Source organism: Lepisosteus platostomus, chromosome 3, assembly GCF_059453375.1.
Source record: "Lepisosteus platostomus isolate fLepPlt1 chromosome 3, fLepPlt1.hap1, whole genome shotgun sequence".
NCBI classification, from domain to species: domain Eukaryota; kingdom Metazoa; phylum Chordata; class Actinopteri; order Semionotiformes; family Lepisosteidae; genus Lepisosteus; species Lepisosteus platostomus.
The window spans coordinates 53,893,407-53,908,807 of NC_142613.1; the positions used below are offsets into that span (position 1 = coordinate 53,893,407).

At 38.3% G+C, this 15,401-nt stretch overlaps 1 protein-coding gene across 6 annotated transcripts in view; it reads left to right on the forward strand.

Annotated features, from left to right (window-relative positions):
* The window catches only part of kif6 (kinesin family member 6), a 122,899-nt gene that overhangs the window by 49,792 nt on the left and 57,706 nt on the right, over positions 1-15,401 (forward strand). For all 6 annotated transcript variants that reach the window (XM_088626076.1, XM_088626074.1, XM_088626075.1 and 3 more), the window contains one exon: positions 2,099-2,317. In XM_088626076.1, coding sequence (XP_088482202.1) covers positions 2,099-2,317 — 219 coding nt within the window. The remainder of the gene's footprint in view (positions 1-2,098; positions 2,318-15,401) is intronic.

The window sequence follows — 15,401 nt, forward strand, 5'->3', positions numbered from 1 at the left end:
GGAGAAGCCATCCCACCATGGGAAGATACATTACTTTATTTGTCGGCTATAAGAGCTGCGTATTCATGAATGCGGAGGAATATGAAAAAAGTTACAGGTTTGTCTGTCTGTTTATATGGCAGCAGACATGGATCTGGGGAGCTGCAAGCAGTGAGAAAATCACCAGCCAACATCACCAAATAAAAGAGGCAGACACACCCAGAGTCCCAGGTCCCAGTAATCTACATCTACAGTACAAGTAGTCTTCTCCGTCTGAGCTTGGGTCCTTTCAGGACCAGCTGTCTGCTTTACTGCTGGGAACTGAAGAGGAGAGCAGACAGTTTGAATGGCCTGTGTCAGCTTGTGCTCATTAACGCTTGCTGCTTTGGCCTAGATGCTCCCCCCTTTGCCTTTCCTTGGAGCTTCCTGGCAGCCACATGGTGCTGTAGGCATTGCAAGGTCTGCCTCTTAAAGGCCAGAAAGGAAAAGTCCTATAATTCTATCTATTACTGTGTTGTAATGCCCTAAAGCAAAGTGCAGGCCTGTCTACTTTAGAGATGTGCAAAAGAATTGAGGACGTCAGTGACAAAGGCAGGCCTGACACTTTCTCTTGATGCATCAGGACAAGGGAGGAAATCTGCATTGTAACCTTTTGCTTGTGCGAAACCAAGGACACCGAACTGTCCTCTCACACTTGGGCACACTTCAAACCCGTGTGTAGGGAGATCTCCACAGTATCTCACACAGGTGGGCCTTTCTCCAAAGAGATGAATTAACCAGTCAGAAGAACATAAGAAAGTAGACACTCTTGTGGACTGGACCTCCTGTTTTTGCAATGTTTCATACTATAGAGAAACTTACTTGATGCAAGTCAGTCCTTTCATTCTTCCAAGTCATTTTGAAATGATTGCAACTCTTGTGTTTCCGCTTCAGGGATTCAGCTTGTTATTTTAACTAAGTACTGTTGCCCAATGAACATCAGCTATTAGAAGATGTTCACCTAAATATTTGCATTCACAACTGCATTCCAGATTTCCAGCCAAGGGTGATATTCTGTGGAAAATTATTAGTAAGTTAATTAGGCAGCATATATCTCTTCTAAATCCTTTATATAATGAGTATTTCATAGGACACAGTTTTCATTATACTGTATTCTTATTCAGTTCTTGTATTTTTTTCTCTGTTTTGTTCCCTGTAGGTATGAAATTAACAGAAAAATGTTGCTTCTTAGTTGGTTCCAAAACAATGATTCAACTGTGAGACACTGTCATTGGTTTTCAGCACTCCTGGATATTGCAACTGTGAGGGACTGACGTGACCATGTTTTAAATATAGCTAAACATTTATCCAATAGAGCTTAGGTGATTCCATTAGTGTTTCCTTTGTTTTTTCTAGCTAATATACAATTCACTTGTCTGTGTGTAGAGTATGCGTGTGCCTCTGATGTGTTTGAAGATATTATTACGTCTTGTTGAGAAGATGTCAGGCTGTGTAGTCTGGGCACAAGAATAGGTAAACCATGTTCTAGAATGTGTGCTCTGTAGCTCTCTTAAGTATATACATATTATTTAAAAGACCTATCGGAGGACTCTGCACTTCTAGGCCTAAATGGTCTTAAATCTTCAATAGAGAGTGTTAGGATTTTGAATACAGTGGTAGCCCTTGATTTTATATTCCTTTTGCAAATGTATTCTGTATCAGAAAGCTGGAGATCTGGGCAGTGTTTTAATAGCAGAATGACATGTGTATGCAGGCTACGATGTTCTGGAATTTTGGCAAGTGCTTCTCGACAATGGCCTGTTTCTTCATATGTGATTTATAACAGAGCCATGACAGCTCATGGTGGTTTATTGTTAGAGGCACATGGGGTCTGAGTTTTAAAGTATGTAATTTTTTTTCTCCATTTGTTTTTCTGCGGATCATAATGTAACTGAACATTTATACTCCTACGGCTTTATTTCATGGATGCCAAGGAAGTAAAGGACAAATTATTGTCCTGAGAAATTGGTGGTAGAATTGTATACTTTAGTTTACACACTTATGTCTAGAGACTTCACTCAATGCAATACAAGTTTTTTGTATCAATTGTACCGTTTTCCCTAACTCCAAAAAACTCCAGCTATACTAGTGAATATGTTAAAGAGAGAGAAGAAGAGAGCTCAGGATGCAGTTTCTCAGCTGGAGCTGGGCTCCAATAGCTTCGTGATCTCTCGGAGCTCCTACCGCACATCAGATGCGGAGAACGCTGAGGGCTCATGGGAGTCGTCCAATCCAAGACAGACCAGCGGCAGCATCTCTTCTGTCAGCACAGTACCTCACCCGCTGCACAAGAGGAGAGGTAAGAGAACACACATCTTGCACAGACACACCGTGGTGAGCCAGCACTGGAAATGAGTCCCTTATGAAAAGCATGACATTTTCTTCCACGCTCTGCAGCAAGACCTTGAAATTTCAGCAGCACAAAATCTCCAATTCTGAAGTAGTCTTTGAAATGCTAATTTTACTCTTTGTTCTTTGTTCATTTTAATTCTGAGTGCTATCAAGAAGCTACATTATCACATAGCTTGATCTCCTCAGATCTCAAAAGCTAAGCAAACCTGGGCCTGGTCAGTACAGGGAGGGAGATCTCTAGGGAAAACCAGATTGCTGCTTAAGTGGTGTAGTAATAGCAGTAGAAATAATAATAGCTACTTAATTAATACATCAATCCCTTATTGAAAAAGTCAAGTGAGTAACAAAATTCTCATTTAAAATGAAAACCTGACCTTAGATGATCGATGCACAGACTGCAAAGCACTGAAAGAAAGAAAAGAAAGATCAAGAAAATGTAACATAACAGAATGTGGTAGAGTTAACAATTACAAGCAAGTGTCAGGTAGTAATGTTTTAATTATACATCTGACAAGTTCCTACTCACTCTGCAGACTGTTCTAGTCACCGGCAGCGGAAAGTTGCAGAGACTTTCATCCAAAGTCAGTAGTTGGTATTTTTAGGTTCAATTTGAAAAAGTGCCCTCTTGCATTGCAGCATGGGACTTTGGTCCTAAATTATAATTTTTCTTAATCGTTTACATGTAACTCCTGGTAAATTGCCTACATTTTCAAAACTGTGAATACAAACCCCATGTGGTGTTCACTCAAAACATAAATATCAAGCACATTGGTGCAAACCAGTGAATGTAAATCTCTTCAGTTGACAAACAAACCAATAGAGTGATTTTGTTTCACAAGTCTTAATTCTTTAGTTCACAACTGAAAGCAACCAATCCCATGTGTGTCCAGCCTCACCTCACAGATACAAATCTTAACTGCCAAAATTGTCCAGTGTTCAGTCAATATTTACAGTATATTAGGTTACAAGTGAGTTAGTGTTGCTGAAAGATGGAGCAGGAACCTTTAGTAGTGGGTGAAGTGGGTCCCCTCATCTTTTTGAATCTGCTAATCCTAGATTGTTTATGGCTTTATATGGCTGTATTGTTTGCATCGATTTGTCTGGATGACATTACTGTAAGAAACAATCAACATGCAGCTTAATGTTTGTTGTATTGGCACAAAACATAGTCTGAAGAAAACATGCAACAACTAGTTTTCTTCAAGCTAAAATCAGTTCCTGGAGCATCTGCTTTTGATCAATGTAAATAATTAAACTGCCTAAGATGTTGGCATGTGCCATATTGTTTTGCTTAAGGGAAGAATGCTACGTGTTGAGTTGTGTGTGGAGATCTGTCGCTGAGTCACAGCATTGCTGGAGTGCTGGACATGTACTGTAGCAATAACCCAGTCTCTGTTCCCTGTGTTATCAGGGCTGCTTTTAATGGAGCTGTTTCTCGGAGAGATGGGGTGATCTCTCTCTAAGAGGAAAATTCCTTCGCACAAACATATTGCAATGTAAACAGGGGAGGACATTAGGAAATTAAGAAAAAATCAATAATCCATAAACCATGGTGAAGAGGAATGCAAATGCACCTGATTATCCAGATGAAGGCTATTGTGCCGAAACATTGACAGTTTGGCACATAATAAATATATTTTTGAGTCTACAGCGTGGGTCCAATCGACCCTGTTTTTTTAACAGGAATCCAAAGGTGTGTTATTGTGACCATGTTCCTTCTTCCACTGGATTTCCTCCTTTCAGCAGCAAAGTCTCCATTACAATTCACTGCAATAAGAGTGATAAGTATATAATATGAAACATTATGGACCGTCACAATGAAAGCATTAAAATGTTAGTATCTGGTATGATGTCTCTGAGCATTAACAGACAAATCTGTTGGTGTTACAATATCTATTGATGCATGGACCTGATCAGCTTCTGGATATAATGCTTTTTGATGTTCCTGGTTCTCCAAATTTTCTGCTGGACTCAGTCTGAAACAATTGCACATAGATTGGATGAATAAGATAGCTCTGTGCTGGTGAAATTCTTTTCCTGGTGTCAGTCTTCCAGGACATGACCAGTCTCCTGCAGAATCCTGGTGTCCCTGGACTAGTCAACTAATTGTTGAAGTAGAACATCTAATTTTCCAAAGAGGTTCTACCACAGACAGGTCACTTTCAAGCTGATCTTCATAATTTAGATTGAATTAAAATCATGAAAAGCATTTATTTAGATTCTTAATGCATTTTGGCAATTCAATTTTAAATTCAAATACCGAAATAAACACCTGACATTTTTAATAAATCATGGCTAGAGGTCAATATTTTGTTATCTCAAGCAACAGTACATCTCCAACCTCATCTCACCATTTAAAATGTGAATATGATTGTGTACTGTATATCCTCTGTAGAGTTGTTGTCTCAACAAGTTGCATAATAGTTTCCTTGGCATTGCCATTGTTAGACTTGTTATTTTAAACATTGCTTAACAGAAAAAAGGTGGCACAGCAGAGTTTTGAGTTTGAGTCTAGACTGGACACATTCTGTGTGGAGTGTGCATGTTCTCTCTGTGTTAATTTGGCTTTCGCAAAGTGCTTTATACTGTTCTCCACCCAAAGACTTGTTGGCTCAGTTAATTGGCATCTTTAAATTGTGTGCCTTTGTGTACTATGATGGATTGGCATCCTGTCCAGGGTATGTGTGTGCGCTGTCATGGACTGGTGTTTTGACACACCTGAAGAAGGCTTCACAGCCGAAACATTGTGTTTTCTCTCTTCTCTTTTCAGCATGAAATAAGCCTATTACTTGTTCCTTTGCAGACTACGCATGCTGACGCAGCTACTGTACCCACCTGAACTACTATTATACATAATGACTAAGGTTGTTGTTTACTTTCCCCATGTGTTTCTGATTTTTGTACTGTATAGGATGTTAAACCTGAACTCCTAATAATAAGAGAAAAGATAACAAACACAAGCCAGCAACTCATCAGCTGAGTCACTTTGTTCATATCACAGAAACCACAGCTCTATCATTCTTCCCTGCAAGACATTTTCAGATAATGATGCCCAGACCAGTGCTGGGAAGAGTGAATTATTGTATACGGGGTTAAAAGTAGAGAAGCTTTTAAAAATCAAACATATGTTTGAATGGCCTCCAGTTCATGCTAGGAGAGAGAGTCAATCATTCTCTGAATACAGTTTGCAAAAGTTTGATAAATGATGTACGTGGCACATACATCCTGCACTTTTCGTTACAGTATGTTTCGTATTCCAGAAACACTGTAAATCTCGTAAAGCTGAGCGTGGGTACAGTTCACATCAATGTGACTTCTATTCCATTATTTGCTCTAATAGATGATAGTCTAATCTCTGAAGCCTCTCCTTCCCCTGCCTCTTCTCTTGTCCCTTCCATATTCAGCTGGATATTTCATTTCCTCTGCACTCCCACAGTTTTACTGTGCCAGTTATGTTTGCCAAGACCAGTGACCATTTTTGGGACCATAGGATGCAAATTGGCAGAGTAATTCTGCAGCGGTAGTAAATTAAAATTTAAGGTGGCAGTGTGCCTGAGGATGGATTACTCATCTAAATTATTTTCTTAGATATTACAGATAGTCCTGCTGATAGCCCTGGCTTAAGACAAAGTTTTGGTTGCACATCCAAAATGTCATGTGTGGAATGTGTACTGAATTAGTGTGAACTGATATATAATAGACACGGAAGAACATAAAAACAGTTACAAATGAAAGTAGGCCATTCAGCCCATCTAGTCCATAGGCTGATGTCTTGAAAGAATCATAATTCACTACAATACCAATCTGATAAGTTGACGTCCTCAATATCAGCTAAAGTAGTGTGGTTGATTAGCTTGTTTCATACTCGGAAAACATACAGTACTGTGTAAAAAAAGTCTTTCCAATTCTTAATTTTAAATCCAATTTCCGTTTGTGTCCTCTGTTTGGTCATCTTTTGATTTTGAAGATGCCCACTATCATAGTCCAAAGACATACTGGTAGGTTATCTGGTTTCTGGGAAAATGTGTCCTGGTGCGAGTGTGTGTGTGTCTGTGTGTCTGCCCTGTGATGGATTGGGGTCTTGTGCCCGATTGCTTTGTGGGATAGGTTTTGGCTCCCCCGCTGCCCTGTATTAAAGAGGTCAGAAAATGAATGGATGGAAGGGTAGAGTAGCTCATTGCAAGATGGTTTTCTGTTACTATCAGAGGTCACATCAAGTGCAGGTACTGGGTTTTGTTGCTTTTTATGTAGGACTGTTTTTCTGAATTATAAATAAATATTGAATTATAAAAGGATTCATTTCTGAAATACATCTCCTTTTCATTTTTCATCCTTTGCCAATGGATGTCCTGCATGGACACTGAACAAACATTGTTTCTGATTTCATTATGAAAGTTTGTTAAATGTCAAATCATCTGAATCGATATTAAGTACAGTACCAGTCAGATAAGTTGACTACAGAGTCCAGGACAAGATGTGCACTCCTTTGGTAATTTCCCAAACAAAGTAAAAATGCTTTCATCCCTGCTGTAACAATAAAATGATCTAAATTATTGGGGGTGCCTGACCACACACAGCACCCACAGAACTGGCATCTATCTCCCAGGCAATAAAAAATGCAAACTAAATGTTAAGATGTATATTTAAAACATTGAACTTAAATCTAGGGATGTTATCTTAGAACTGTACAATGCCATAGTAAAACATACTTTAGAATGCTGTTTTGGACAGCTGTGTGCAAGAAAGATGTTGCTGTTCTGAAATCAGTCCAGAGAATAATGACCAGATATTTCCACTTTTGACAGAGTGAACTGTACCTTTTTAGTCATAAACAGAAGGCAATGAGGGGGACTTAATACAGTTATTAAAAATCTGAGGCTTCAGTCAACCAGTGGACCAGTGGATACAAGTGGAAACTACAGGGAAGTGCTTTTAAAACTGAGAATAGGAGGTACTTCTTTACACAAAGGGTTGTGGGAGTGTGAAACAAGCTATTAAAAGAGGTTGAGCTGAATGTGCTCTTCAGAATAATTAGCTACTGAAATAAATCAAGAATCTTTGTAACTTTTTAATATTCTTTTTATATTATAGAATAGGGAAAATGTAAAAGCAAATGTAAAAGCAAAAGAGGGGAAAAGCTTTATACTTGACAGGTCTTGCTGTGGCTGGGATGTAACAGACCTGCAGTCCGGAGTCTGACAGCCAACTGAACCTAGACTTAGAAGAACTCAATTTTTCCCCACAAGGTGCTTCATATGTGTCGTTGTGTATATTAAAAACACATTGTTAAAACACACATGCATTAAAAGCACATCCCTCATACATGTAACATAAAACAAATTGCATAATATTAAAAGACCAATGTCAGCAGTCCAGAAAATTCTATATTTATACTGTACTGTATATATTTGACATCACCCAATACTATTATAAAGCGGGCAAATTAATTGCAAGGGAGCCGGTGAAATGAAGAAAAGGTTGCTTTAATTTTGTAATGGCCAGCCCGTCGAGGAACTCTTTTAAATGTTCACGTTTCTGTTTGTATGTTTTGTTGTGAGTTGGGGAGTCAACGAAAAGTGTCACAGTATCTCTAACCATCCTGATTCCCTCTCCCTCTCATAAAAATACTTGGAAATTCCCAGAGTGACCAGATTTAATTATTACCATACTTACAGCCCAGCTTTGGCTCTTTTCATCTGCCTGCCAAGCCCTTTGCCAGCAGTAACTTACGCAAACATGTTATTTAAATAGCTCACCCAAATATAACTTCCACTGACATGAGGCCGCTTCACGCACCACCTCATTCTTAAGACTTACACAGACCCCAAACATCTCGAACTACAAAATGCTTTCTTAATTGCATACCAGCAATCCAGCCTCTGAGATGCTGGAGCTGACTGCCTTCTCCTAAGAGGCACACAGAATTTTTTGTTTTCCGCACTGTAGCCCAGTACGAGTGGCCTCTGAACCCACTGCATCCCAGCACTCTAATTCACAGTAGCTGAACTCACTGCATCCCAGCACTCTAATCTCAAATTACTGAACTCACTTCATCCCAGCACACTGATCCTAAATTACTGAACACACTGTTTCCCAGCACTCTAAGCCCCAGTTACTGAACTCGCTGCATCCTAGCACTCTCATCCTGTCTTACTGAACTCACTGCATCTCGGAATTCTCATCCTCACCTACTGAACCCACTACATCCCAACACACTATCAATGAGCTGTTGAACACTCTTACCCAGCACTCTGATACTGAACCACTCAACACACTGTATCCAACCACTTTCATCTCGAGTTACTGAATCTACTGAAGCCCATCAGTCTTAATCCTGAGTAACTGAACCATTGTACCTCATCATACTTTATGATTAGATACTGAATGATGATAGAGGTGGATCTTAAATAATTTTAAATAATGACGTTAGGAATGTATGTGTAAAGGAAGATCTCTGGTGATCTCTCTCCTCATTTATATTGGGAAGAACCATCAAGGAATGGAGCAGCTGAAACTCAAACTGTACACAAGACTAATAACTGCTTACTAGGTTTTTAAGAGCATTTGCTAGAGGGAATGTCTGTATTGATCTAGTTTTTCAAACAAACTTGGTAAAGAAAGAGAACAATTTGGGAGCTGTGGTCATAATACAGTAGGCTTTGTACTATATTTTGAAACTATGCAGGTAGAGTCGAAAAACAAATGTTTATAATTTCAGACAAGTGGACTATGAAGGAAGGAAACTGAGCTTAAGAGACAAATGAGACAGGATAAATATAGAATCAGTGAAAACACATGGTGGCAGCTTAAAGGCCACCAGTCTTCTTCATTGCTATCAGTGATTGCAGTCATATCACCCTGCAACTCGCAACTGGCAACCCACTGAAGCTCAGCAGGTGTGAGCCTGGCCAGTACCTGGAAAGGAGACCTCCTGGGAAAAACTAAGGCTGCTTTTAGAAGAGGTGTTAGTGGGGCCAGCAGGGGGCGCTCACCCTCTGGTCTGTGTGGGTCCTAATGCCCCAGTGTAGTGACAGGGACACTATATTGTAAAAGGCGCCACCCTTTGGATGAGATGTAGAGGTCCTGACTCTCTGTGGTCATTAAAAATCACAGGGTGTTTCTCGAAAAGAGTAGGGGTGCATCCTGGCCAAATTTCCTATTGGTCTTTACCAATCATGGCCTCCTAATAATCCCCATGTATGAATTGGCTTCATCACTCTGTTCTCCTCCCCACTGATAGCTGGTGTGTGGGGAGTGTCTGTTGTACCACTGGTGGTGGTGGAGGGGAGTCCCCATTACCTGTAAAGTGCTTTGAGTGGAGTGTCCAGAAAAGCACTATTATTATTGTATTATTATCATCTACATTCTGGTAGAGTCTATAATGTAGTCATATTGTCAGATGATACCAGAATAGGAGGATTATTTCAGAAACTGTGAAAGGAACTTAAACAATTAGCATGAATTGAAGCCTGGACAAATATCAGGCAGATGATACTTAATGTGGACAATTGTAGAGTATTACATGGAGGTAACATAAATTCACTGCTGTGATAAGCAGTTTATATTAATGAAATACTAACAATAAGTATTATTGTTTGTGTTAAAGTTTAATCAGTTTGTGTTTATCTCTTATTATCACATTTTAGGGGCAATTATTGCAGGAATATAGATAATTCCAAAGGCTTCAAAATTTGTTTCTCACCACAGTAAACTGTAAAGTGGTAAACACTGAATTTGGGAGAAAATATTTCGGAAAAAGTCTTTTAGACAACGATTGGAAACTACACCAAGGCAAACAGAATTTTGGGTATTTAAATATGTATAATTTAAACAAATGAGTATTATTTTAAATATATACAGTGCAGTAGCAAGACCTCATTAAGAATATTGTGTACAATTTTGATCACCACATTTTAAAACAGATATTGCTGCTCTGGAACCAGTCCAGAGAAGAGAAAACAGATGCATTCCTGGGTGTAATGGAATGTCCTACACTGACAGGCTAAAACAGCTATAGTCAGGAACAGAAGAGTACAGCAGTCTTAACAGTGAACCCACTGTACCCCAACACTCTTAACACTGAGATACTAAAGAGCAGTCTTCCCAAGCTGTATTACAGTGGTGTTTCTCTGCATAATTTATCATCAAAAAGGTAGACCATTGAATGGACATAAAGTCTAGCCGTGCACACAGTGGTCAGAAGAAGAGGGATGTTTTGGATATGACAGCTGCTGGAATGTATTACTGCCAGAAGTAGAGGCTGTATTGTTTTTTTATACACTGTTCCAGTTCCATTATGAACCGCCAGCAACACTGTCTGGGAAACCAGCAGGTTTGGCATGACATGTTGTTCTGAATTCCTTTGTATTCAATTAAAAAAAGAAAGATTTGCATCATAGAGATTAAATATGCATGAAGTAGGTCTATAAAAAATTGTGCTATTTCTTTTTGGAATTATTTTGCTAACCCCTTTTTTAAAGGGCAGTCGTTACCCACACTGTGTCCTGCTGTGTTTCTGAAAGGCAAAAAATGTGGTATGTTTGTGCCTGTGCTCCTATTTGTCTCTTCTTTTTGGTGTCCCTATAAGTGAAGTGTAGTTTAATTGTACAAGGGAAATATTCTGTTAACTATATGTTTTACTTGCTCCTCATCTCTGAGAGAGACAAATAGCCCTCCTCTTGGTGTGTCAAGCTCCTGGCCTGTCGTAGTTAGGACCATATATTCCTGTATGTTGTATGGACTTAGTCTCAGAATCACTGGCTCACTGTCTGTGGCAGCAGCCAGAGATCACTGTTCTGAAATATATACAGTACATGTCTGCGTTTCTCAGTTTTAAGATGTCAGCTCATGTACGGCTGCTATTCAGTGCAGGGTTGTGTCCTCAAACTTGTGTCCAAAGTGTCCTGTGTGAAAGGGCTGTTGTGTGGCTGAGTTGTCAGACAGGTACTAGACACACCAGCTTGGAACGACAGCAGACAAAGCCCAGCCTCAAGAGCGCTTCCTAAACAGCTGCTTACGGTAACATCCTGAAGACATCATAAATGACATCATTCAAGATGAAGCAGACAGGTGCCTAAAACAGTGGTAGCAAATCACTTTGTAAAGATATACTGTATAGTGCCGTGTTTTGGGGAATTTCTCTTCTTAAAAGAAGTCCTTAAATACGACACTGTACAGGAGGACGTGTACTGGTGAGGGCATGATTAGATGGCTGTCCGGTTACATTTTCAGAAGAGCTTGGCAGGGATAATAAAGAGGTGGATAATATACAAAAGGAAGTTATTGAGGAGCAACATTTAAAAAGCCATGGATATATGAACTCTTGGAGTGCCCTGTGGCATTTTGGCATTCCTGGTGCTAATGAAAGGTGGTTTTCAGAGTGGAAGCTGTTTGCCAATCTGGCTTGAACGTGCCTGGCAGTGCCACCCTGTGAACCAGGCACTGTGAGGAATTAGGAGACAGGGAGACCGGATATCTAGCCACTTTCCAATGGTCTGTTGAGAATGGAAACAGAACATATAGGAATCCTGAAATTCTGTCAGATTCCAGACAGTGTAATTCAGGAAAAGATGCAATTTGGTCTTTTTTCAATGTTTTTATCATCAAAACATTTTTGTAAAATTGAATCACATACACATGGGTTGAATTATAGCTTGCCCTTAATGAAATGGAAAATGGTAATGAAGTTGTTGATAATAATACATTTTCTACATTCTCTCCCTCCACGTTCAGACTGTTTTCTAGAATTCTATGAGTTTAAAGCTTATCTCATAAATGCAATTCATATGGCACTGAGATCACATAGACTTTAAAAAATGAGAAGCAACACTGTTTATAATAGCAGTGCCAGAATTGTTCAGGGTCCAAAGGGGATTTACTGTAATACACATAGTTAATATAATGGTTGTGTGTAGACGTGGCCCATAGTGCTTACTGACATTATTGCCTGACTTTGGCCCTACAGTAAGTACTATCTGTCTTTATTCTTTCCAGTGTTAGCAGCAGCTGGTTAGCTTTCTCACTGACAGCAGCGAAAGGTCCACTCTGCTTGAGTTCTTCTGCACAGCTAAAAGCTCTTCGTTGTGTGCTTCTTTGTACCGTGCTATGTTTTTCTTTGATTTTCTTTCTTTTCTGATGCTGATACAAAGGTGATACAAATCTTTTGGATTGGTATTTCTTGAAGAATTAAAACTTAATTGCTTCCTGCTTTTTATTTAAAATGTGGATTAACAGAATATATCAGGTTATTGAATTAAGAATTTGAGGAAATGCATGTAGTTGAATTTAGAATTGGTTGACAGAAATAGTACAGAGGAGGGGAGAAAGCTCCAATCAAAATTATTTAATTTGTGGTGTACCACAGGGATCTATGCTAGGACCAGTGATCTATCTATGTCTAGATTTTGGTATAGATTGTAAAATAGAAAAGTTTTCAGATGATGCTAAAATAGGAGGCTTTATATGCAGCGAATGACATTCAAAAAGATTTAAATAAAATTAAATGACAACGGGGCAAATGCCTGGCAGGCGATATTTAATGTAGACAGTCTTCCACATAAATTTGCATGACAGCATGCTAACAAACAAATCGTAAGGATGTAAATATAATGTGTAGTCAAAAGCTTAGAATTCAAGCCAATGGATGTTATGTTGAAATTGTAGATTGCCTCCTGAAAGAAGGTGGTTAGCGAAATTTCTTCTAGAACTTTAATGCCAAAATGTTGGTATCACAATACCAAAATCACAAATCACTGTTAGCTGCATGAAACATCACTGAACCTATTTTTGTAGAACTACTGCTTTAAGATGTTTTAGATACCCACAAGATCTCAATAACAAAATAATTTCTCCTTTCCAAATTCAGATGTTTTTTATAAGCTATTTATAGTGCAGAAAACTCTTTGCTCCATGAAGATGATTCATTACTTCTTGTATCAATTACTCTGGAATGTTTAAAACAATAGCTTTCATATTTGTAACACAGTCTTGCGCATTAGTTTAGATAGTCACTCTGAGAATCCCTGGGTTTCTTCCTAAAAGATTTATAAAAACAGAAAAGACATACAACCCTACTCTAAATGAAGAATTTGCTTACAGTAATAGAAAAATGTGAAGGGGTGCTTTGCCAAATAAGAATCAGTGAGATCATTATAACACAAATTGTACTTACACAATATAACATGATGAAATGTTCCTTGCGGATAAATATTTCAGGAATGTTCTGTTTTTAAAAGCAGACAGAATAGATTTCCTTTTAGTCACTGGAATTTTGTTTAGGTTTGTTGTAAGACTTATAACTTAAATGTTCCCTTGTTGGGATCAAGATGATGTAAAAAGAAAATGCCTTACATTTGTTTTGCATGAGATTAATCACATCACTAGTGCTGCACCTCCTGTAATCAACTATATTATTATCAAGAGAGTGGTTTAATAAACACATACACTGTCTCAAGGAAAGAGATCGATATCTTGATTAATATACTGTGATAGGAAGAGAGAATAGTACCAATACAATAAGAATTGCATTTTTTTTCAGATCCCATGAGCTCCTTTAAATAAATAATGGAACGTGTATAGCATGTGTTTCCTTGTAAAGAACAGCTGTTATTTGATCTAAATTTAGCATGCATTTTAGTATTTCAAAAAAGTTACCTAAGGATAAAGTTTAAATAATTTTTGCTTGGACTAGTATATAAAAGATCACTGACATTCATAATTTTTATCACGAGCAAGCATCTTCTGTGGTAACTATGAATTGTGAAGTTGTAATATCTTATTTCCAGTGAATTTCTGAACACAGGAAAAGTATAAGATAAATGTGACTGACCCAAAATTCACAAATTATGGCTGTTTATGGTAGTGGTGTGTGATGGAGAGGGTTGGAAATTAAACATAGATGATTGAATTTTGGATTATATTACCTAAACTCAAGATTGATAAAAAGAAAACCAGTTCTGCTGCTTTTAAGGTACTTTAATTCCCTTTGTTACAACATGGTATAACTGTTTGGCATATTGTGGCATATAACCGGGCTTTGAATCTTTTGTAGTGGAAGAGATTATACACTGCAATTCATTCACAACACAATGTGCCAGATGGTACATGGTACTGTAGTATAGTTTCTAGATTATTCACTGGTATACATTCACAACACATGGTGTTAGTTTCTAGATTTTTTACAGGCACTCGGTGTCAGTTTCTAGATTATTCACTGACATTCGTGCATCACACATGGCGTCAGGTTGTAGATTATTCTCTGTTTTGTGATTCATAGTTTATTCTGAAGAAGTCCACTGGGATGTAGGATATAGGAAATTCTTTTAAGCCCTCTTCTCTGGATTGATTCCACAGCAGCTTTATCTGTTTTGTAATTTAGATCTTGTGCACAAGATTTTTAATGAGACGTTACTAGCATTTTAAAATTTTAACCTTGAGTCAGGTTCCCTAACAGTCTGTTTTTTTTTTACCATCTAATACCCTGTTGGAAAAAAGAACAAAGCTCCTAAATGTTATTTAAGATATGTGATATTAAAAAAGATAAAGGTTCTTGTCTTGTTTTGTAACTGACTGAAGGTTTCAGAATGTGCTTAGCGCAAAATTATTCTAAACCCACAGCACGCTTTCTTTGAAATATTCACAGCAGGCTGTAAACTTTCATTAGGGATATAAATAACTTGCTTGGCTTCTTTTTATTTTTAGGGAGTGCATAACCGTTGCTTCCGCAAATCAAATCTCTTTGTTCTCCTTGGTTTGTCAGTCTTTCTGATTGGTTTGTGATCAGTGCATCTTCTCAACTCCCCCCAGACAATTTTGTTGCAATTTATGAAATTTGTGTTTGTTTACAGCATATGTACCAAACTGCACAAAACAGATGTTATCCCAGATGTGGAAGTGACCACAAGTCCATAATGAAAAAGTATTCTGTTAAGAGCCAGAGAGCAAGCTGTCCTGTCAGAGGGAACCACTGTCTGATCTCTGGTGATAAATGAAACTACGAGATTTAACACTGCATTTCATTCATTCTGCTGTCC